General features: G+C 56.7%; 1 protein-coding gene across 3 annotated transcripts; it reads right to left on the bottom strand.

The window, feature by feature from the left end:
* Nucleotides 1-1,074: 1,074 nt before the first annotated feature.
* CBX7 (chromobox 7) lies at nt 1,075-23,257 on the bottom strand. 3 transcript variants are annotated; one of them, XM_003905559.5, is made up of 6 exons: nt 22,958-23,257; nt 20,373-20,416; nt 11,590-11,655; nt 9,184-9,250; nt 4,694-5,045; nt 1,075-4,337 (listed from the first exon to the last, which is right to left on the bottom strand). In XM_003905559.5, the coding sequence occupies exons 1-6, from the start codon at nt 23,024-23,026 to the stop codon at nt 4,180-4,182; spliced, it is 756 nt and encodes a 251-aa protein (XP_003905608.1). In that variant the 5' UTR covers nt 23,027-23,257; the 3' UTR covers nt 1,075-4,179. The 3 variants fall into 3 exon arrangements, with proteins under 3 accessions (XP_003905608.1, XP_009215579.1, XP_021777257.1); XM_009217315.4 differs by having other exon boundaries at nt 1,075-4,334; XM_021921565.2 differs by having other exon boundaries at nt 4,694-4,766.
* Between the last annotated feature and the right edge of the window lie 699 nt (nt 23,258-23,956).

Genomic DNA, 23,956 nt, shown 5'->3' with positions numbered 1-23,956 from the left:
CTCTTTCACTGACACGTCCACAGTTGCGGCCACCACCCCCTCCACCTGCACGGCTGCAACAGTCTCTTAAATCTTCTCCCCACAATCAGCCCTGCCTGCTCCGGCCCAGCCTCCGTCCTGCAGCCCGTGATGCACTGAAATGCAGACGTGCTCCCAGGACTTGCCCTTGGCTCTGACCACCTGTCTCAATGTTCAGATGTGCATGCTAAGCCTGGCCGAACACATAGTAGGTGAGTGTTAGCCTCACGACAGTCGTGCGATCCAGAAGTTGCAGAGACCTGGGATGCTCACCGCTCCAGGGTTCTGGAACAGAGGACTCGGGGGGAAGCAGATAAAAGGTGCCAGAAGCACTTCCAGGCCTCTGATGACACACTACGGGCCACGGCGATGGCCTCGCCCAGAGACACTCCACAGTTTCCTCTTCCCGTCACCTCAGTGAATTCTCTGCCCATCTAGGGGGCTCAGCGAAGGGAAAGACTTGTCTGAGATCATGGTCAGTGACCAGCAGACCTGGGACCTAAACCCCAGGCGTCGCCAGGGACTGGAGCTCTTTCCTCAGCACAGTGGGGACACCACTGTCAGGCCTCTGAGCTGAAGCTCAGCCCTTGTAACCCCTGTGACCTGCACGTACACGTCCAGATGGCCTGCAGGAGCCAAGAAGTCTGGGGCAGCCCAAAAGCACAAAAGAAGTGAAACAGCCAGCTCCTGTCTTAACTGATTGACCAACCTTACGACATTCCATTATTGCTTGCTCCTGCCCCTGCCCCAACTGATGGATCGATCAATCGACCTGGTGACATTCTTCTTCTGGACAATGAGTATTATGATCTCCCCACCAGGCATCTTGTGACCCCCTCCTCTGCTGACAATAGATAACCACCTTTCACTGTAACTTTCCACTGCTTACCCCAGTCCTACAGAACTGCCCACCCCATCTCCCTTGGCTGACTCTCTTTTCGGACTCAGCCCACTTGCACCCAAGTGAAATAAAACAGCCTTGTTGCTCACACAAAGCCTGTTGGTGGACAGATGTGCTTGACAACCACCAGAAGGAATGACCAGATGCCCAGGAACTTTCTTTTTTTTAATCATCTTTAATGTATTTTTAATAATTTTTTTTGCTTCATTTACCAGATAAATCATCTAAATAAATAGATGCTATACAGTCTCTTACCAATGTCAGTACAAAAATAAAACCGCGCTCTACATCCACTCTGATCTCCCAGCGCACACACACTCAGCAAAGGCATGTGTTTGGAGCCAGCTCGTGCCCCCGACCCCTCCCAGATACATTCATTTAGTCTGAACAAAGCTCGAAGCTCATTCTGTGCAAAGGAAGCGCTCTTGTGCTAAGACCTGGTGGCCGCGGCTGGCCACTTATGAAGCAAAAGCTAAACCACCTCACAGAAGCACAGCGCCTGCCCCCAGAACAAGGGGAGAGGAGGAGCTTGGCAACGAGGTCATCACCCTAACAGCAGTGATAGTCCTGCATTCCAGGCGGCCGTGCCAGGGGTAGGGGTACATCCTCCACACCCCCCACCACAAAAGGAAAAGTGCCCGCAGGTCTCTACATTCAAAGCGGGTGCGGGCTGGGGGAAAGAAAGGCAGGTGAGCAAATGCTTTCTAAACCCTCCCCCCACCCCCAAGAGTACTGGCCTTTTAAGGGGGCTGCGGGGTGGAGGTCACTGTCTGCCTTACTCTACTGGGCCACTCTGGGCTGGAAGGAGGCCTGCACGGCCACAGCCATAGGGTGACCTCATAGAGGTCACCTGTCCTGGAGGATGGTCCTAATGGTCCACAGCCTTTTCCCCAGGGAGCTGGCTCACTGCAGCCCATGAGCCACGTGGCTGCCCTGAGCTGGGCACCTCAGGCACCACCTGTCCCAGGTCACGCCCCTGGAGTTCAGCTCTCCCTGAGCCACAGAGTTCCCCATGGGCCATAAAGGGCTGAGTAAGAGGAAAGACGTGTCTTGCTGCTGCAGACAAAAGCAACTGCAGCGCCCACACAGAAAGCCCCGTGAATCCACAGACCCAAAGACTGCGCAAATAGTTCTTTGAAAGTGACCAGGAAGCAGGAAAAAGGCCCCATGTCCCCTGGGGGATGGGGAGCGTGACTTCTGCTGGAAGCTGCCAGCCATGTTCCAAAGCCATGGGCCAAAACATTCAACCAGAGACCCCCCACACCCCTCTATCAACTTCACCTCCGCTGGGCACCCCTCTCCTGGAAGAGTTCCCTCTGAACCCCAAGCTTCCCCTTCCCCTCCACAGGGCCCACAGCTGGAGATGGGTGGTGATTCCTGCCACCCCTTGTCCAGACCCACCCCACGTATTCCTCTAGATTCCATTCCCTGGGCTGGAGGTGAATCAGGTCACCCCGGAGGGGACTGTCCCCCAATGGAAGCACTGAATTGACCGTGGACAACTAAAGATCGAGAAGGAAGGAAAGAGAGACTCAGGGATCTGGGAAGCCTGTCAACAGAGCACCCCAAGCAGAAAGGGCTGCAGGCTGTCTTTGGTTTGGGAACTAGGGAAGAAGGGATCTGGGGAAAGAATCACCCTCTCCTCGCCTCCGTAGACTCTGTGACTTCCTGAGGACCCAGAACAGAGCTGCGGGGAGGGCAGGCGGGTTTCAAACTCGCCGACCACACTCCACTCTTGGTGTGTGTCACCCTGACTCTGACAGCCAAGGAAAACCAGGGAAGCCGGCCTTTTCCACGCCTCCCTCGGGCCCCCCCAATCTGGCTTTTTCTCCCCTACAGAACTGGAAGAGAGGGAGAAGTCACTCTTCACTGGCAGGGAAGCCACTGGCCCCCAGGACACCTTGTACAAGCCACAAAACAAGTGCACCTTGCCAGGGGGTGGGCTGGGGCAAAGCCTGCCCATCACACAGTGCAGCCTGACCTCAGAGAGGCATGGCAGAGGTCCCTCCACAGAAACACAGCTCAGCCCCAGCTGTGGCATTTAGGTTGGATGGGGAGGGGATGCAGAATGGAAGGAGGAAGGGGCTTAGGAGCCAAGGGCTGCCCTGAGAACGTGGTGGGACACCCCCTCCCTCCCTGACTGCCCACACCTGGACTGGCTGAGTTGGAGGGGAGGGCAGAGAAAGAGGGGAATTGGAAGGGCTGAAAAGTCACCTGAGTCAGAAAGAACAAGAACCCTTCGGGGGAGGAAGGACAGGGTCCAGATGTCTCAAAGCCTGTGCTGATACATCATACAACTTAGCAGACGCCTGCACACCCGCAGCCTGAGAAACCCCATCTGCATGCCTGGAGCATGGGGTGCCATCGCACCTGTGCCAGACCCCTGCCCTCCGCTGAAAGCTGCAAGCACGTAGCAAGGTGCATGCAAGGTGGGGTAAGTGCAGGCATGGTGGTGAGTTCTTTTGTGCTGTGAACCACCCCACGTTCGCCTGGCCAGGGTTTCTAAACCAGGTTCGCAAGGCCCATGTGGACACATCTGTAGACACACATGCGTTCACGGGGCACACGGGAACGTACACGCGAAGGGTAATGCGTGCACACCTGTGCAGCCGGGTGTACGTGAGCGTTTCTGCACAGGCCAGGTGATGGGGGGAGGGCAGAGCTCTCAGCAGAAGGGTCTCAGCGGCGCCTCCTCCCTGGGAAGGGTAGAAGCCTCTCTGAAGGGGAAGGGACTCGCCCCAGCAACCTCAACCCTTCCTCCTGCCCCTTGCTCCCGCCCCACTCACTTTTGGTCAAAACCAGCCTCCACAGCCCACTGCAAAGCCAGAGAGGAAAGTTCAAGGTAAAGACCCAATCGAAACAAAAAGAAAAGAGGAAAACCAGCCAACCAGGCTGGGGTGGGCCGCTCAAGGGAGAGGGTTTGGGCCTTCCAATGCTCCGTTAACCCCTAGAACCAGCTGCTGCGTCACTAGAGGAGAATGATAACGGTGGTGTCCTGGGCAGGTGACTCTGTCCCCCTCCTGCCCTGGGGGTGGTGCCCCAACTCCCAGAGCAACTCTCTCCATCCCCAGCCTGAGGCCTCGTGGTAAACGTCCCTCAGAGAAAGGGCAGGTGGTGGGAGAGTAGTGGGATCTTCTCCCCTTTTGCTGCTCGGTATTTTTTTAAATAAAATAATTACCCCGCCCCCAACCCATCCCTATCTCTGGAAGTCCCACCCCAAGCCCAAAAGAAAACAGTTTAAGAAGAGTAAAAACGGTGACTCAGAACTTCCCGCTACGGTCTCGGAAGAAGCCCTCAGCCGCCTGGGCCTCACGGAAGGTGACGGTGATGGAGTTGGCGGTGATGTCGGTCACGGTCACCTCACTTGAGGGGAGCGCAGGTGTCCAGGGAGGGGGCCCCTCAGCCAGGTCGGCATCTGCTGCAGCGTGAGACACACAGACAGACAGGGGCAGCGTTGACAAGGTTGGAAGCTACACAGACCACCCAACCCCATCCCAACTGCAGCTCTTCCTTTCTGCGTCTTCAGTCAGCTCAGGGCCTCACACAGGGCTAGACACCTGGGAGGAGGCAACGGGGTGCATCTTCCCCACCTGGACAAGAGCTCGGCCAGAGCAGGACGACAGGAGGAGCCCTGGGCTAGTGCTGGACCCTGAGCCCAGACCCTACTATCCCCACAAAGCACTACGGGCCCTCTTTCGACATTGAATCAGTTGGACCTGATGACCCACAGGTCCCTTTCCAGCTCTGAGGGTCTCTGGGCCGGGGCCGCCTTACCCTCCTCTTCGGGGGGCTGCGCAGCAGGCTCCCACTCGCCGGCCGCCTGCAGGACGTCTGGGGCCGGTGGCTCCTGCAGGAAGAGCTCCCGTCGATGGCTGTGGCTCTCCAGGTTGGGCCCGCGGGGCGGGAACTTCTTGCGTGAGAGCCGCAGGTACTTGTGGGCCTTTCGGGGCTTGCGGAGCGGGAAGGGCAGGGTGGGCACCAAGGGGCCCTTGTCCACCAGCTCAGGTGCCCCCGCCTTGACCACCCCCTCGGGGCTCCCGCTGCCGAGTGGGCACGTCAGGGAGAAGCAGAGCTTCTCCTTGCCCTTGGCCTTGTGGGAGCTCCGCAGGTCCATGCTGTACAGCCGCTGCGGGGGCAAGCCAGGGCAGCGCGGGTCAGCCCCACCCTCCCACCCGCCACACCTCTGCTCATGCTGCTCCTCCCACCCGGAGTGCCCTTCCCACATCTGCCCACCCAACTCCTCCCCATGCCATGGCCGGCCGTCACCCCACCGCACCCCACCCCAGCCCAGAGAGTGGGCCCCAACAAGCCCCAGGCTCTGCCAGCTCGGCCCCGCCTCTGGGCCCCAGAGAGCACTCTCACCTCCCCAGGGTTTACTTCTTTGATACCCAGCAGAGAAGCATACAAGAAGGACACATTGACAACTGACCAAGAGAAACAAATCTGGATGCATTAAAGAGTTAGCCTTCATTTTAGGAAAGGCATCTTTGCGCGCCAGAGCACCTCCAAAACCGACACTGCCAGCTCGCCCAGGAGACCGTGGAGGCAGAGGGCAAAGGTGTGCTCTTGGAGTTGCTTGGGGCAAAGCCAGGCAAGCAGCACACACAGCACCGGATGCCCATGCCACCTAGCCGAAGGGACAGGGCTCCACCTGGCCTGCAGATGCACCCCGACCCCTCCAGGGAGCTCCTGGGCTCTGCGAGCTGCCTCCTGCAGCTCCCCCTGCTGACTGCCTGCGACACCTCTGGAGCTGGAGGGCAAGTCCGTCCACCCCTGGAGTTTATAATTTCGGGATTTTTCTTATTTATTTGGGGAGAATTTACATGCATCTACAAAAGATCCATGGTGCCAAGATGTTGGGAGACTCGGGATCACTGGGACAGTACCTTCTCCTGCCACCTGCCACCAGAGGCCAAGAGCTCCCAGGAAGAGAATGCAGCCACCAGATGGGACCTGTGAGGTCAAACACCTCTAAGCTGAGGGAAGAGATGACACACGCAGGCCCTGCTCACAGTCATGCCTGCCAACAGCATCACATGTCCTGAGGTGCGGGCTGCCGCAGTGATGGGAGGAGGGCTGAACTGGGAGGGGACTGGGAAAATACTGCCGTGGCTGGGAGGCACGTCCTATAGGCAGCTGACTCAAAACCCACTCCTCCCAGTGGCCTCACAGGCCACCAGAAGCCCAGTACGGGCCGGGAGCGGTGGCTCACACCTGTAATCCCAACACTTTGGGAGGCCGAGGCGGCTGGATCACCTGAGATCAGGAGTTCAAGACCAGCCTGGCCAACATGGTGAAATCCCGTCTCTACTAAAAATACAAAAATTAGCTGGGCGTGGTGGTGGGCACCTGTAATCGCAGCTACTTGGGAGGCTAAGGCAGGAGAATCATTTGAACCCAGGAGGCGGAGGTTGCAGTGAGCCGAGATCGCATCACTGCACTCCAGCCTGGGAGACAGAGCGAAAAAAAAAAGAAAGAAAAAAGAATCCCAGTACATTCCACCATTCTGCGAGGCAGGTTTTTCTTCGTCCTTGGCAACCTCATCACGAAAGAACTACAGCGACTAGGGTCCCAACAGTCAGTCCTGGGGAAGCTACCAGCCTCCCTGGGCCTCAGTTTCTTTCTCAGCGAAACAGTGAAGAGACTGTAGGAGCCAGCCTCCGAGGAAGGCCCCAACCACACCCGCCTCCTGGCATTCACACCTACGCGCAGTCCATTCCCACCCCCAGTGCTGTGGTGTGTGACTTCCCAGGCCAGAACATAAGACACTGGCTTCTTCCCTGCTCTCTCTCTCGGGCCACCCACTCGGGAAGCTGGTGGCTGCACTGTAAGGGCACTCAAGCAGCCCTCTGGAGATGTCCACATGGTGAGAAACAGTCCCTGTCAACGCCCAGCCCTGACTCACTGACACGTGAGCTGCCCCCTCGGAGGCAGATCCCGCAGCCCTGGTCAAGCCTGCAGATGACTGCAGCCCAGACTAGAACCACTGAAGAACCAGCTAGCACATTCCCAAATTCCTGACCCCCAGAAGCCATGGGAAATAATCAGTGTGTATTGCTTTGAGTTGCCACGTTAGAGGGGAAGACATAACGAACACACCTGCCCTGTAGGCTTAGTATGTGGATGGAGTGTGTTCATCTGTGAGGCACGCCAGGCACAGAGCCTGGCACACGGACGTCCGGGAGATGTTACTTTCCTTCCTAGGCTCAATTCATGCCAAACCCAATAGAACATGCCCACTGCATGAAGAGAGGCCCACCAGCTCTGGTGAAAGCCTCCGTGGGCTATAATCAGGAGTGGCCAGGACGCTTGATGTAGACCCCATGCAAATGAACCAAGAATCCTGACTTTCTGGCTTCCAATATCCTGCCTGGTGGCTCTTATTACATTAAGGAGGGTGGGTATTCTCTTCATCCCCATTTTACAGGTGAAAAGGCTTGCCTACAACCACACACAGGCACAGTATTCCTTATCCAAAATGCTTGGAACCAGAAGTGTTTCAGACTTCGAATTTTTTTAGGATTTCAGAATATTTGCATTACATTTACTGGCTGGGCATCCCTAATCCAAAAATCTGAAATTTAGAATGCTCCAATGAGCACTTCCTTTGAACATCATGTTGGTGCTCAAAACGTTTTGGATTCTGGAGCATTTCAGATTTTGTGTTTTTTTTTTTGGTGGGGAGGGACGGAGTTTCACTCTTGTTACCCAGGCTGGAGTGCAATGGCATGATCTTGGCTCCCTGCAACCTCTACCTCCTGGGTTCAAGTGACTCTCCTGTCTCAGCCCCCTGAGTAGCTGGGATTACAAGCACCCACCACCATCCCCAGCTAATTTTTGTATTTTGTTTGTTTGTCTGTTTGAGACGGAGTCTTGCTCTGTCACCCAGGCTGGAGTGCTGTGGCCGGATCTCAGCTCACTGCAAGCTCCGCCTCCCGGGTTCACGCCATTCTCCTGCCTCAGCCTCCGGAGTAGCTGGGACTACAGGCGCCCGCCACCTCGCCCGGCTAGTTTTTTTTGTATTTTTTAGTAGAGACAGGGTTTCACCGTGTTCGCCAGGATGGTCTCGATCTCCTGACCTCGTGATCCGCCCGTCTCGGCCTCCCAAAGTGCTGGGATTACAGGCTTGAGCCACCGCGCCCGGCCAATTTTTGTATTTTTAGTAGAGACGGAGTTTCACCATGTTGGCCAGGCTGGTTTTGAACTCCTGACCTCAGGTGATCTACCCGCCTCAGCCTCCCAAAGTGTTGGGATAACAGGCATGAGACACCGCACCCGGCCGCATTTTGGATTTTGGATCAGGGAGACTCAACCTGTGACTGCACTGCTCCAAGATCCACTCGCCTGTCACTGCAAAGCACTGAGGTCAGCAAAGGCCCCCAAGACCTACGAAGCAGGTACTCCGGCATGCTGCAGAGACTTGGGTCCCACCTGACTGAGGCTGGAAGAGGAGACCCTGTAAGTTTCTTCCCACTCAAAAATGACACACTTTTAAGAGTCTGACATTCCAAGGCTGTAGTTCTACAATTCTAAGATTCTGTTTCTGGGCGGGCACGGTGGCTCCCGCCAGTAATCCCAGTACTTTGGGAGGCCGAGGTGGGCGGACCATGAGGTCAGGAGATCAAGACCATCCTGGCTAACATGGTGAAACCCTGTCTCTACTAAAAATACAAAATTAGCCAAGCGTGGTGGTGGGCACCTGTAGTCCCAGCTACTGGGGAGGCTGAGGAAGGAGAATGGCGTGAACCCGGGAGGTGGAGTTTGCAGTGAGCCAAGACTGCACCACTGCACTCCAGCCTGGGCAACACAGCGAGACTCTGTCTCACAGAAAAAAAGATTCTGTTTCTTGGATTCTGAAATTCCAGCCTCTCATGTTTCCTCAATTCTAACATTTATGTTTCTGAGGTTCTCAATGATAATTTTGTTCAGGGATTCTGAGCATCGAAAGGCTCAAAGCTTTCAAGCCTTCCTTACAGCAAGATTCTAAGCTTTGAGAATTCTAGGAGTCCACTGGCCATATGCCTACCCTCCCTCCCATGTGGCACCTCTCACCCAGGCTGTCTTCCCTGGGCACCAGCCCCACAGGCAGGCTTTTCCCAATTCCTCCCATCAAAACTTACCCAAGTGCCCCACCCCACAGTGCCCTGGGTGGTACAGAGGAGGGGACGCAGATCAGTTCAACCAGCCAGTGCAAATGCACCAAGGGGCAGAGGGGACTTGCAGTTGGGCAGGGGAGAAAGGAGGCACAAAGGCAGGCTGGTTACCTGCAGCAGAAGCCGCTTGGGTTTCGGACCTCTCTTCCTATACCCCGATGCTCGGTCTCTCTCCTCCCTGGGGCGTGAAGCAGGTGGCAAAAGAAAAGGAAATACTGGTGACATCTAAGGGAAGGTAAGGCGTCGCTTCGCCCACCCTCTGCTGCCTGTCAGGGAGGGGACACTCCCCACAGGCCTGCCCACCAATCCTCCCCATTGCCTGGCTGGGGCCATAACAATGGGGTCAGATGTTCAACTCCCAGGGCCAAGGTCTTCCCATCTGACAAATGGGGAAGGTAACTGCTGAGGGAGGACTCGCAGCATCTCCAAAAACAGTGGGTCCTTATGGGGCTCCAGGGCCATGTGAGGGCTCTGCTCTACATGCTCCTAAGGAGCCCCTAAACACGTGGCTCAGTTTTTCCTGCTAGGGGAATGATACAGAAGCCTGTCAATCCAATCTGCCTTGAATGTCCCAGGAGAGCTGAAGGGAATGGCGAGTCCCTCCGTAAGTAAAGCTCCGCACAGACTGCCCCGCATTTGGGATCTCTGTGAACCCAGGAGAGCGGACCAGCTCCTACCCTGTCTGTCCCATCTTGTCCAGGGACAGGATGAAAACCAGTCTGTTCTGAGTGCCCAGCGGATGCCTTCCCATGTATCAAACACACACACAAAGCACAACTTAGGCCGGGTGCGGTGGCTCACGCCTGTAATCCCAGCACTTTGGGAGGCTGAGGTGGGCGGATCACTTGAGCTCAAGAGTTTGAGACCAGCCTGGGCAACACGGCAAAACCCCATCTACCAAAAATACAAAAATTAGCCGGGCGCAGTGGCACACACCTGTGGCCCCAACTATTCAGGAGGCTGAGGAGAACTGCTTGACCTGGGAGGCAGAGGTTGCAGTGAGTCAAGATCGCACCACGGCCTGGGAGACAGAGTGAGACCCCGTCTCGAAAAAAAAAGCACGACTTCACAGTGCCACGAAGCTACACATGACACACAAGACAACACAATCAGAGACTCCACACAACTGCCGAAAGTAGTGGGGAGATTCAAAGTCATTTCATCCTGCCTCCCACTTCAGTTCTCTCCATCCACACTCTCTGCGGCCCCCAGTACAGAGGCCACGTGGACAGCAGAAAGAACGTGGAGGCCAGGAGCTCATCCCTTCTCCCCTTCCTGGTCATGTGACCTTGGGCCAGGCTCTTACTCTGAGCTCAGCACACACCAGGAACCCCACGGCATCTATTGCAAATGTCTGACCATCCACTGAGCATCCATCCCCAGCAGGACGCCCATGGGCCAAAGGGAAAGGGCCTCTGGCGGACGACTGGAATCCAGGCCTTTGATACCTGCCCACTGCTCTCCTTACCACGCTCCACAGGATTCCCAAGTGTTGCACCCTGTTGGACCAAGGCCCCACCACACACCTGGGAGACAGAAAGAAACCCTGCGACAGGAACACCCTGATTTTAAAAGGAAAGAACAATAAAATGTGTCCTTTGAATCCCTGGCAGGAAACCTCCTGGAGGAGGAACCACGAGAATCCAGCAACGAGGGGCAACGGAAAAGCCCCCACCCGGAGGCAGCAGCCCTGGCCAGGTCCTTGCTCTGAGGCTCTAGGTAGCAGCCTTGGTTTCCTTCTCTGACAAACAAAACCCTCACTCCTGCCTCAGCAGGTTGCCATAGGGACCAAATACAAACGATTTTGTGAAATGGCCCCACGCCGCACAAGGCAGGCGGGCTGGGAGTGGCAGGGGACCTGGGCTGCCTGCTGGTGGGGAGGGTGGCCAGAGAGGGCACACAGAACAGTCGGGCGTGCTCAGAATCCCTGAGAGGCACTGGCAGAGGTGGCAGACTGACTTTGCCCGGGCCACTTGGACAGGAGGTGGCAGGGGAACAGGCCACAACTCAGAAATCCCAGTCCCAAAGCCCATGCTCCTGCCCCGACTTCCATGAGCTTCATCAGACGCTCCTTGTAGCCCTAAGAGGTCCTCTAGAGACACTGTCTCTGATCTGTCACCCCCACACAAGTGGCAGTGCCGCCCCCTGGCACACAGGGCATCTTTGTGAAGCATTTTAACATTCTTCACTGGAACAGAAACCTCTTACAGCCCCTCTGAGGTTTCACCCTGGGAAATCGGGGTGTTCTTCAGGGTGGCCCATTTTACAGCAGAGAGACTGAGGCCCGGGTGGGTAAGGGAAGTGACCAAAATCGCCCAACAACAGGAAAGGGACCCAGGGTCCTCAGCTGCCCTGGGACTCAGTGCCCACCACTTCCACCCAGCTGTAGGCTGGGCTGCCCTGTCCCATCAGACACCCCCGCCCTGCCCCAAAAACCCCTGCCAAGCCAGCAGCAGGCTCCTGAGGAGCCTCTGAGCTGGCCCTAAGCCCCACCCGGCGGCGCCAAGGACACCGTACTTCTCCTCGTAGGCCATGACGAGGCGGGGGTCCAAAATGTGCTCTTCTGGCTCCCACGTGCTGTACCTGGGGAGAGGAACAAAAGGTCAGAGTCAGCACTGGGTGCAGTGGCTCATGCCTGTAATCTCAGCACTTTGGGAGGCCGAGGTGGGCGGATCACCTGAGGTCAGGAGTTCAAGACCAGGCTGGCCAACATGGCAAAACTCCGTCTCCACTAAAAATACAAAAATTAGCCATGCATGATGGTGCATACCTGTAATCCCAGCTACTCAGGAGGCTGAGACAGGAGAGTTGCTTGAACCCAAGAGGCGGAGGTTGCAGTGAGCCAAGATCGCGCCACTGCACTCCAGCCTGGGTGACAGAGTGAGACTCTGTCTCAAAAAAAAAAAAAAAAGAAAGGTCAGAGTCATCGCTTCTACTGGGCAGGTACACCAGCAGAGGCCACCACTGCTGACCCAGGGCCCACTGCAAGTGTGCCTTCACCCTGTCCTGGTGTCATTGTCACCTACTTCAAGGACAGACCCAGTCTGGGCCTCCTGAGGGTTCCAGCGACACCAGAGCTGCCCTCGTTCATATCACACTACAATGTGACTGGGTCCAACTCCTTGTTAGACTCCACAATCACCGGAGACCCTCAGCTGCCAGGAGGAGAGAGGGCCCCTGTAAGCCCCAGGACACCCTTCCCACACCAGGCAAGAGAGGGTGAAAAGGAGCCAGAGCTCCAGGGACATGCTCGCAGCCTGGGTTCAAGTCCAGCTCTGCCCCTAGCTAGCTGTGTGACCTTGAGCAACTTCCTGAACAGCTCTGTACCTCAATGTCCCCATCTGTAAAGGACTCTTGTGCTGATGAGATGTGTCATCCAAGTGTTTAGAGGGTGTTACAAGACTAACAGCGTGCCTGATGTGTTGTCCGTGCACTGTGTGTGCTGCTGTGGCTGTTTCTCCCTGCCCTCCAAGCCCAGAATGGTCTCCCTCCTCAGTGCACTCCACCCAGAACACAGCCAGGTCTGAAGTTCCTTTGTTTCTGGGCCTGGCACACAGCAGGTGTTTGGTAAATGTCTACTGGCTGAATGGTTCAGCAGGCCTAGCACAGGCCCCCTTGGTAATGCTACAGGGGATCTTCTACCCTCGCCACCCAGCCAGGGAGCACCCTCCTGCTGGGGCAGACCCTGTGATGTCAGCACAGCGGCTCCACAGCTCACCTATCTGTAGAACCACCGTGGTGACACCCGCCACGCCCTCGTTCCACTAGCACTCCTGTTTACTTTGTATCTGCCTTTAGAGCAGCTTTTTTGGTTTAAATTATTTTAAAAGCAAACTATGCCTTCCATAAATGGAAAAACCAGTATCACTCACCATCGATGCAAACATAAAAACTTTTCCATTAAAAACAATATACGTACAGTCATGTGCCAAATAACAATGTTTCTGTCCATGACGGCCTGCACATGTGATGGTGGACCCGTAAAATTACAAAGGAGCTGAAAAATTCCTATCATCTAGTGACGTCTTGATGATCCTGACCCTGCGCAGGCCTAGGCCAACGTGTGTGTTTGTGTCTTAGGTTTTAAAAACAGAGCTTTAAGGCCAGTGTCTTAGGTTTTAAAAATAAAGTTTTAAGGCTGGGCACAGTGGCTCACGCCTGTAATTCCAGCACTTTGGGTGGCCAGATCACTTGAGGTCAGGAGTTTGAGACCAGCCTGGCCAACATGGAGAAACCCCATCTCTACTAAAAATACAAAAATTAGCCAGACATGCGGGCACCTGTAATCCCAGCTACTCGGGAGGCTGAGGCAGGAGAATCACTTGAACCCAGGAGGCAGAGGTTGCAGTGAGCCGAGATTGTGCCATTGCACTCCAGCCTGGGTGGCAGAGCAAGACTCTATCTCAAAAACAATGAAAATAGAAATAAAAATATTTTTAAAAAAATTTTTAAAAACTTTAAAAGTAAAAGAAATTGAACTTTTGTTTAAATAGAAGACAGCTTTTAAATACAAAGCAAGGCTGGGTGCAGTGGCTCACGCCTGTAATGCCAGCATTTTGGGAGGCCGAGGCGGGCGGATCATGAGGTCAGGATCATGAGGTCAGGATCAAGACTATCCTGGCTAACATGGTGAAACCCCTCGCTACTAAAAATACAAAAAATTAGCCGGGTATGGTGGCGGGTGCCTGTAGTCCCAGCTACTAGGGAGGCTGAGGCAGGAGAATGGCGTGAACCTGGGAGGTGGAGCTTGCAGTGAGCTGAGACTGCACCACTGCACTCCAGCCTGGGCAACAGAGCGAGACTCTGTCTCAAAAAAAAAAAAAAAAAGAAAGAAAAGAATATAAAGCAAGTATTTTGTACAGCCATACATGTTTATGTTTTAAGCTAAGTGTTACTACGAAATGAGACAAAAAGTTTTAAAAAATTAAGCTTATAAAGAAAGTTACTATAAGCTCAGGTTAACTTATTATCGAAAAAAACATTTCTGTATAAATTAGTGTAGCGTAAGTGTACAATGTGAAAAATATTTCCTCACAAGTTAGTATGGCCTAAGTGTACAATGTGAAAATATTTCTGCATAACTTAGTGTAGCATAAGTGTACAATGTTTACAATAGACCAGGTCTTCACATTCCACTAGCTGACACTGAGTGACATGTGTCCGGGTGACAGAGTAACTTCCAGCCCCATAAGCTCTGTGCCTGGGAAGTGCTCTAGAAGGTGTCCCAAGTTTTATCTTTTACACTGTATTCTTACTGCACCTTTTCTGCGTTTGGATGTATTCAGTACAGTCACATGCTGTGCATGCTTGAAGCCTAGGAGCACAGTCCAAGTGTGCAGTGGGTTGTACCATCTAGGTGTGGCTAAGCTCACTCTGATGTTCATACAATGAAATCACCTAACAATGCATTTCTCAAAACGTATCCCTGTCATTAACCGACGTGTGACTGTGTATAAAATACATACAGACAAAAGCAAAGCAATGCCCTATGGTCCTGGCCAGAGGCTCTGCTAGGTAAGACGGAAAGCAATGGGCGATAGCGAGGGGTTAAAAGGCAGAAAGCACCTGGGAGACCCCCCGCCCTGCTGCCTCCATAGAGCTGCGGCCTCTACCTTACGCTATCCTGGGAACTACCTAACGCTAGTTCACAGTCCCAAAATGCTCCCCAAGGACAGAATGCTTGCCTCCTTGCTTCCTCTAACACTCTGGCACACCCACTTAGTGTCGGGCCTCTGTGGGCTCGCTGTGAAGCCCTGAGCCTGGGCTGCCCCTTCCCATGTGCCCCCTGCCAGCCGGCCCTCCCTCCCCTTTGGGTGCCCCATCCCTACAGTCAACTCCTAGCTGACCCTTAAGAGTCAGGTATTTGTAGCCTTCCCTGACATCCCTCCCAGGCTGCCCCACTGCCAGCAGGACGAGCCTGCCCCTCCTCCACCCTCCTTACAGCTATACCTGGCCCTGGCCATAATCACTAATGGACCAGAAAACACCCTGGCCGGCAGAGCCCCGCAGAGTGGCCCGCTCAGGGCTCTGGGAAGGGCTGGGGAGCCCCTGCAGAACGCCGAAAGCGAAACTACAGCAGAAGCCACCACAGGCTGGCAGACACTCTAACCCTTCCTCCCCCCGGAAAAGGCTGAATCTCCTCAGCTCTAACTGGTAGGAAGGGGAATTTTGTGCTCCTCTCTCTACAGCGTGCTCCTCCGCACCGCCCTGCCCATTGCTTGCTGATGTCCCTGCTGTGTAGATCCTGGCAAGTCCCTACCCTTCTCTGAACTTCAGTTTCCTCATCTCAAGAATAATGACCACTACGGTAACAGCAGGTGTGCCACCAGGACCACCAGGACCGCACCCATCCTCAAAAGAAGCTAGTGAGGTAGGTGCTTAGTTCTTACCCCCATTTTACAGGTGGAGAAACTGAGACACGGAGGTTGGGCAGCCAGCCCAGCGTCACTGAGCCAGTCAGTGGCTGGCCCGTGTTGGCCCTCAGCCACACTCCACCTTCAGGCTCCTCACAGGCCACCGCGTCTGGGACCCCCGACTGTGCTGACCGCGGGAGGGGGCGTCGCCCGCCCCCGGTCCTCAGTGTCCGACCGCTGGGCGCGGCGCACAGCGGGCGCCTCGAAAGGCTCCGCTGGATGAAGAAGGGGTGGTTGCCGGCCCGGGCAGCCGGGTCTGAGATAACAGGGTCACACTTGGCGGCCAAATGCAGCCTCAAGCTGGGGGCAGGGGCGGCACCAGCGTCTTAACCCCTTGGACCCAGGCGTTAAGGGGGACGCCGCGCCGCACCGCGCCCTCCGCAGTGCAGGAGCCCAGAGGCGCCTAGGGGAACGCGCTTCCGAAGAGCTGGGCGCTGGCAACCCAGGAGCGCGCCACCAGCTTGGGCGCCGCGGATCAATGGGCTTAGATCCCATGATCACCGGAGACCCTCGAGTGCCTGGAGGAAAGCGGGCTCCCGTAAGCCCCAGGACACCCTTCCCACACCAGGGGAGGAACGGTGGAAAGGAGCCAGGGCTCTAGGGACACGCTCGTTGCCTGCGCTGCGCGGACCGCGGCGTGTACACTGGGGAACTGCAGGGGTCTGCATTAGGCTTGCGGCGCCCGCTGGGCGGGAACCCATCACCCCGTGGAGGGGGCGGAGCGCTTAGGCCCCGCCCCCGCAGCCGGCGGTCACGCGCACGCACGGGGAGGGGCGCGCGCCGGGATTACCGGCAAACCGAGGGGGCGGGGGCGGGGACAGAGACGGCGCGCGCCGGCTCCGAGATAAACACGGCCACGTGACCGCCCCGCCCCGCCCCACGGTCCGGTAAACAAGCCCGGGCGGCCCAGCCTGAGGCCCGCCGCGCAGGGCTCGCCCTACTGTGGTGAGGGCACGGAGTGGGAAGGGGCGCAGCGGATGCAGGACCCCCGCCCCCCGCCGACCTTTCCCGGGGGGGTAGGGGGAAGCGGGGTTTGGGGGCGCTGCTGAGCTGTGACGCAGGCAGCCTTGGGGCAGGTGGAACCACCCGGATCCCCGCAGAGCCAGGCCAACCCCCAAGTCCCAGTCCCCACTCCGATTTAAAGCTGCTCCACAGGAGAAATAGCATGGGCTCTGGTCCAGACTGCCGGGTGCGGCCTCGTTCAGGAAACGCCACCGCTCTGGGGCCTCATCCTAAAGTGGGCCCACCAGTAACCCCAGTCGTATAGGGCTGTCGTGAAGATTAGATGTGTTAAGCCACGGAAAGCATTTCGATCAGTGTGGTACACAGTGAAGGCAAAGCAGCCTGGTTAAATCAATGAAAAGCCCAGGGAGCGTAAAAGTCTGCGGCTCCTAACTCCAGTCTCCCCAGCCTGGATGGAGACATTAGCTCCCACTCTGCCCCTGGCAGGGTGTTAATGAATCTTATCTTGTCTCAGGCAATCTTCAGCAGGGCCCAGGGAGGTTAGGCACAGAGAGGTTGAGGGCTTTGCCCTGGGTCACGCAGCTGTAAATCTCCACAACTAGAGTTCAGAGGCGCAAAGCCTCAGCACTTCCCACTGAACTGGCCCAAAGGCCAGCAGCCAAGAGTCCTAGTCACCTCTAGTGAAGCTGCCTGTGTTATCAGGCAGCCTGTAGTTCACATCTTCCCAGCTCTATAACCCTAGGCAAGGCCTCTTTGCTGTAGGCTTCTGTCTCTCCATCTGTAAAATGGGTTGCTATGAGTGGTTCAACGAGTCAATGCCTGATTCATAATAGGGGCTTATTAATTGACAGCCTGGCCATGGCTGTGACCACTGATATCATTCCTAAAACTCCATAGAGCCACTCCCTCCAAAACGATGCAGAACCATTCACAAGTTGGGAAGAAAGGAAGGCATTCTGGAAGGGGGAACAGCAGGGCCCCGGACAGGCTGAAATGTTATCTGGAGGCCTCAGGCACAGCTGGTATCTGTACCTAACAATGTCACATTCCCTGCCCGGGGCCCCGAGCCCCTCCCTGTGCCATTTGCTGTGCTTTCCAGAAGCAAGAGAGCCCCTCTACCACACTTGTTTGCTGGGGAGATAAATCAGGCAAGGCATGTAGTGGCTTAGCATGGGCCTGGCACAGAGCGTCCACTTTTTTTTGGGGGGGGGGGTGGAGGGACGGAGTCTCACTGTGTTGCCCAGGCTGGAGTGCAGTGACACGATCTCGGCCCACTGCAAACTCCACCTCCCAGGTTCAAGTGATTCTCCTGTCTGAGCCTCCCAAGTAGTTGGGATTACAGGCGCAAACCACCATGCCTGGCTAATTTATTATGCTTTGGTAGAGACGGGGTTTTTGCCATGTTGGCCAGGCTGGTCTCGAACTCCTGACCTCAAGTGATCTGCTCACCTCAATCTCCCAAAGTGCTGGGACTATAGGCTTGAGCCACCATGCCCGTCCCAGAGTGTCCACTTAAATCATGGTTCCTGTTACTGCGAATGTAAGTCTCCCCACCCAGAGGGCAGATGCTGAGCAGGAGAATGACTACCCCCACCCAGGCTGGCACTGCCCTGCCAAGGCTCCCAGGCCTCGGGGACACAGCCTGCCTAACTCCCCACCCCCCACCCTCTTTCTCAGCTTTTTCTCCAAGCAAGGCCCCCTGAGGAGGGGAAGACAGAGCTGGCTCCCCTGCTTCTCCCCAGAGTGAACCTGTTTCCCCCAAGTGAGGTGGGGATGGTTAACAGCCATACCTGCCTCACACCCAGACCGCGGTGGCACTGTGGATGGCATGAAGTGGGCACCACAGTGCATGGGGTTGGCAGTTATATTTTTGTAAGGACCAACCCTCTCTGGGCCTCAGTTTCCCCATCTGAAAAATGACGGGACTGGCCTAAAAGATTTCTAAGGATACTTTGAGCTCCTGAGAAGAATGGAATCCCCTAGGTCCCTTTCCTGCCTGGGGAAAACAAAAAGAACAGCTAGGCTATCTGTCTATCTAATTTAGTCTGAAAACCAAATGTTTACTAAAAGCACTTGGACTGGGCTGAACACACATTCGCTAACTTACATCCACCCTCTCACCCTCACAGCAGCCTGCAAAGGAGGCTTCACTATCTCAACTCAAAGATAAGGAAGCAGAGACCCAGCCATGGTGGGCCCCTGCCCCAGGGCTCATGGCTGTCAGGTGGGCAGCCAGGCCTAGAACCCAGGACCAAAGTGGAGGGGGGTGAGAAGAAGCAGCCATGAGGGCCCATCTGGTGGCCTCGGCATGTTAAGAAACAAATGGGTGCCCGGGCCAGGGGCACAGCACAACAGAGGCATCGAGGGCCTCTGCTCTGGGAGCCTCTTTCCTTCCCTCCTGACGAGCTGCAGTGGGCAGATGGATTCACATCCAGGATCAAAGTGGGGGAAGGAACTTTTCATTCATAACGGCCTCTGTTTACAGAAGAGAATCTTCCAAAGAGTGGCGTCTCCAGAGGAGGAAAAATAGCCAATAGTGTCCTGAAGGCTAACAGCTGGTGGCCACAGCTTCCCAGTGCGAAGCGAGAGAGGCAGGGGTGTGCGCGCCCAGGAAGGTGATGCTCCTGCTGCCCACTCTGGGCATTGTCACTCCCTTTACTGCCCCCTTCACTCAGGCCGGAAGCCCACCTTCTAGCAGCCCAGTGCAGGGGCAGGGGGTAGGGATTCTCTTTCAGCCCTCAGAATATCTGGGAAGGGAGAACAGGACTAGGGGTTGGAGTGAGGGGTGGAGTGTATTCTCTGCCTGCCAGTTCCCAACCCCCATCATCAGGATAGCCGCAGGTCGTCCAGAACATGCGCCCAGGCCTTTCATCCCACAGGGCCACCAAGCCTGTGAGATGAGTGCATGGCCTGGGTTTCTGAACCCATTTTGCAGAGAGGGAAGCTGAGGCACTGTGGGCTGTCTTCCTCTCTGCTGTCTCTCCCCACCATCACCCCAGAATGCCCACAGGACCCAATACCAGGTCAGCCCCCACCAGTACAGCAGAAAGTCCCTGCCCAACAGCAGCAGCTCTGGGCAGAGGGGGTTTCCAGGAGTCAGTCTCTGCCAGGCGGAGCAGGGGGTGGGGCACCCACAGACCAATGGGGAGGCTCCACGACTAGCTCATTCGCTCCCCCTCCCAACAACTCCCTGCTGGAGGGCATTGGTGGGTCCTGATAGGGCCTCAGCAGGAGAGGTGGAGCTGCTGGGAGGTCTTAGATGCAGCTCCCTGCCTCCCAACTCTGAGATGGGAGGCTGGGAAGGCACAGAGGCGGCTCCTGAAAAGGAGAAGGCCTAGTTCAAGTCCCAACTCTGCCTCCACTTGCTGTGTGACCTAAGGCAAGCTGCTTACCCTCTCTGAGCCTGTTTCATCACCTTGAGAGAACCTGATCACACCTACCTTCCAAATCTGTATAGGAACCTGCTCTGTAGACTGGAAAGTGCCGTCCAGAGGCGAAGGGGATTCAGGCTCTGCCCTTGGCCACACAGCACTGAAGATTCATGCAGCACTGTGCTTAAAGCGGCTGGGGGCCCCTCCTCCTGTCCAGCAGCCATCTCCAGTAGCTCAGATGCTGGGCCTTCACCTCCCAGTTGCCAAGAAAAGCCAGAGGGAGGGGAGGAGGGAGAGGAGAAGCTCCAACCAGCAGAGGAGCTCAACACTTAGGAGGGCAGGGTGAGAAGAGAAGCTGGAGACACACCTTGACCCTCCTGTGGTCCAAGGGGAAACTGAGGCCCAGAGAAGATGATGATTAAATCAAGGTCAGCTGTCCAGTTACAAGAGTAGCTGGAGCTAAAAGGTAGGCAGGGGAGGGGGCAAAAGGCAGGTGGAGGAATGCACCGGTCGGTAGGCAGACAGACACACACACACACACGAAGGGGCTTACTTTGGGGGCCATCCTTTCCACTTCACCAGATACTCGACTTTACCCTGAGAAGAGAGAGAAACAGACACAGTGAGTCTCATGGTTGCCCCTCCAGCCACTCGGAAGGACAGTTAAGGCCCAAAGGATCCCAGCTCCAAATCCCCTCTGCAGACACGTGTCTCCCCAACACACAAACACAATCCAGGGACTGTCCACCAGATCCTCACCAACCTGTATAACCCTGGCTGCTACATGATCACCCCATACTGCCCTCCCTAGGACAGCACAGGAGTGCCTCTGGCTCCAGACACCTCTGAGGCTCCTGAGGCTCCTGAGGCCCAAGCCCAGGGCTCATGTCACACATGGGGAACTGAGACTGCATGGAGGTGTGCATGCGTGGCCAAAGACCCACAGTGTCTAGAGCCCCAGTGCACAGGTCGGAATGCTCACTTTCTTTTTTAGATTGGAAGTCTCCAAATTCGAGAACATTCCTCTCTGGGGTGGTCCTCACGCTCCTACCCCACCTGCCGAGTCTCCTCTCAGTCTGTGAGGAGCTGCCGCTGGCTCACAGGTAATGAATGGGCCAGTGACTTGAGGACTCTCAACTCAAAAGACCCTGGCAGGACCCCATGGAAGACTGGCAAACTCTCCACCTTCAGAAGGGGTGGTCAGCCCTGCGGTTGTTAGAGCCAGGCCCCTCCCTTCCTCACAGGCTTTAAAAGTTGACAGTTACGGTGGCTCACGCCTGTCATCCCAACACTTTGGAAGGCTGAGGCTGGAAGATGGCTTGAGCCCAGGAAGGAGTTTGAGACCAGCCTGGGCAACACGGTGAGACTCCCGTCTCTGAAGAAAGGAAATTAGTCGAGCATGGTGGCAGTTGTCTGTGGTCCCAGCTACACAGGAGGCTGAGGCAGGAGGATCGTTTGAGCCGGGGAGGTTGAGGCTGCAGTGAGCCATGTTCATGCCACTGCACTGCAGCCTGGGTGACAAGAGTGAGGTCTTGGTGCCAAAAACAAAAAAGTTTACAGTCCAGCCCCATTCAGTGAGTGAAGCCCCTCCACTCCAGAACTTTACAACCAAAATATGATACCTCCTCATAGAGGCTTTCCCTGATGACCCTCTCCCATGCTGTCTCCACTGGCACCTTGCAGTTCCATTTCTGCAGAGCAAACAGCTCCATCTGAGGGCATCTGTCTGTATCTCCTCACTCACTGTGTGCCACCTCTGCAGAATGCCAGCTCCCTGAGGGAAGGGATGGATCCCTGGGGCTTAGACTGGTGCCTGGTACCTGACAGATCCTCAATAAATATTTTGAGTGACTGGCTGAAGGAATGATGGTCTCGCGCTCTTGTGCTACTCTGCGAGCTCCATCGTAGAGGGGGTTAGTGCTGTGCCTGCTTCAGGCTACACAGCACGAAAAGCACTGAGCTTTGTGGAATAAATTAATTATCTTTTAAGTGGAGGAAACCCTAGGAAAAAGGAGAAGAAGGAGGAACAGCTGCCTCAATCAGAAGAGTAAAACCCCAAGTAGAGCTAGAGGAAGAAAAGATGCTCCTGACCACCTTGACCTTCACCCTTGGCCCAAGATGACAGGACTGAGTTTTCTCTATGGAGAAAGAAGATGGGCTGGCAATCAGCCCAGGTGAGCTCCTGCTCTACCTCTCTCTCTAACTCACTGGGTGACCTTGAGCAGGTCACTTCCTCTGCCTGGGCCTCAGTTTTTGTCTCTGTTAAATGGGAGTAGGTGACCCCCTTAAGGCCCCTCCCAGTCGGCCTGGAGCCTCCCAAAGGGCTGCAGGGAAGAGGAGACGAAGGAAGGACAGTAGTGAATACCAGGAGAGGAACTTCTCCCCAAGGATTTCCCCAGCCTTAGGCGGGGAAACAAGTGCACGGGAGGTGTAGACACCAGGCCGGGACAAAGTCCAGCCCCAAAGTGTGGGGTTCTGAAACCAGCAGAACAGACACCTCCTTAAATTGCAGGGTGTATGTTTTGAAGGAGAAGGCAGATGGGGTAGGAGACTAGGGGATGCCCTAGCGCAGGGGGCGGGCTTCAGAGCCCTGGACTGGGCTAGGAGTTGAGGTGGGGGTGGGGGCGGGAAAGAGGGATGTGCTTGGGTAGGGGTAGAGGGGGCGGGATCGGAAAAGGCCAAAGTCCAGCAGGAAAACTTCACAGGCTGGAGACTTTTCCAAAGCTGCACTTACAACTTGAAAGGACTTGGTGCCAAGCGTCCAGAGTCCCGAGTTCAAGACCCAGCTCTGACGCTAACGCGCTAGGCAAGTCCTTTCAACTTGGACCTCAGTCTCCCCATATTTATAATAAAAGGGGAGTGAGGCGGGATGGAGCTCAGGATTCCTATGTCCGATCCTAATCTCCAGCTCAGTCAGGCTCGGCCGGCACTAGCATCCCGGAGCGACAACTTTGATTCTACTCGCCCTACACGGTGGCAGGGAAACTGAGGCACGGGCTGGGGAGACGGGCCCAGCAGCGTAGGGCTGCCGGGGCCCCCGCGCCCCGCTTTCCCCTTCAGCCCCAGCGTGGAGGGAGCGGTGCTGGGAACGGGAGGGACCCCACCGGGGTCCTGGGAGCCGCCCCCGGGCAGCCTCACCTTCCGCACGCGCTTCTTCCGGATGCTCTCCACGGCGAACACCTGCTCGCCGATGGCTGACAGCTCCATGCGGGGCGGCGGGCGAGCGGGCCCGGGGCCGGGCCGGGCCGGGGGCGGAGCTGCGGGGCCGCGGCTGCGGCGCGCGATGCTAGGGCTGGCGGGGTCCCCGTCACCCTCGTCCGGGCGCGCACGCGCACGCGCACGCGCGCACACCCCCTCGCGCTCCCTCACGCCGCCGACGTTCCATTTTTGAACCTGCGCAACGTTTTCCTCGGCGCCAGCGAGCGAGCGCGCGCAAGGAGGGGGCGGGGCGGGAGCGCGCGGCCCGGCCGCGGGGCTCAGCTCGCGCCCTGCGGGTCAGCCCCGCCCCAAGCCCCGCCCCCGACTGAGCCCCACCCCCCCAGAGATCCGCCCCCTCCGGGTTGCGATTGGGCCGCGAGCCGCGAGCGCGGCCGCAGGACTTATTTGGCTGGGGTCCCGGCTGGGGCGGGGCGGAGGCTCGCGAGCACCCTCTCGCTGTGGCGCCGCGGCGGACGTGATCCTTAATACCCAGGCGGGCGCCTCACAGCCTCCCGGCGACTGCCAGGGGCCGAAGTGGCAGGGCCCAGTGGAGCCGACGACAAAGTCGAGGCTCAGAGCGGGGAGGCCATTTGCCCACCTCCCGCAGCGGAGGAGACCGGGCCGAGGCGCAGCCCCTCGAGTTGCAGGAGAGGCAGGACCCAAAAGGCTTCCCACTGTGTCCGGACGTCGCGGGGCCGAAGTCTCCCTCATCCGGCCTTGGCTGCGGCGCAGTTTGCCTGGTGTCCCCACGTCCGTCCACCGAGACCTCCATCCGCCTTCCATTTGTCCATCCCCCCGACCCTCGATGGTCGGTACCGAGACGCGCGGGTCAGACGCGGGCGCTGCCTCGGGAGCTCCCGGGCCGGGCCCTCGTTAGCGGCAGGAGCGGCCGCCGTGGAGCTGAGGTCCCCCGGGGACGGATTTTGCCGCCGCGCTGCC

This window comes from Papio anubis, chromosome 16, assembly GCF_008728515.1.
Source record: "Papio anubis isolate 15944 chromosome 16, Panubis1.0, whole genome shotgun sequence".
Classification (NCBI taxonomy): domain Eukaryota; kingdom Metazoa; phylum Chordata; class Mammalia; order Primates; family Cercopithecidae; genus Papio; species Papio anubis.
This window is presented reverse-complemented; position numbering and strand designations above follow the sequence as displayed.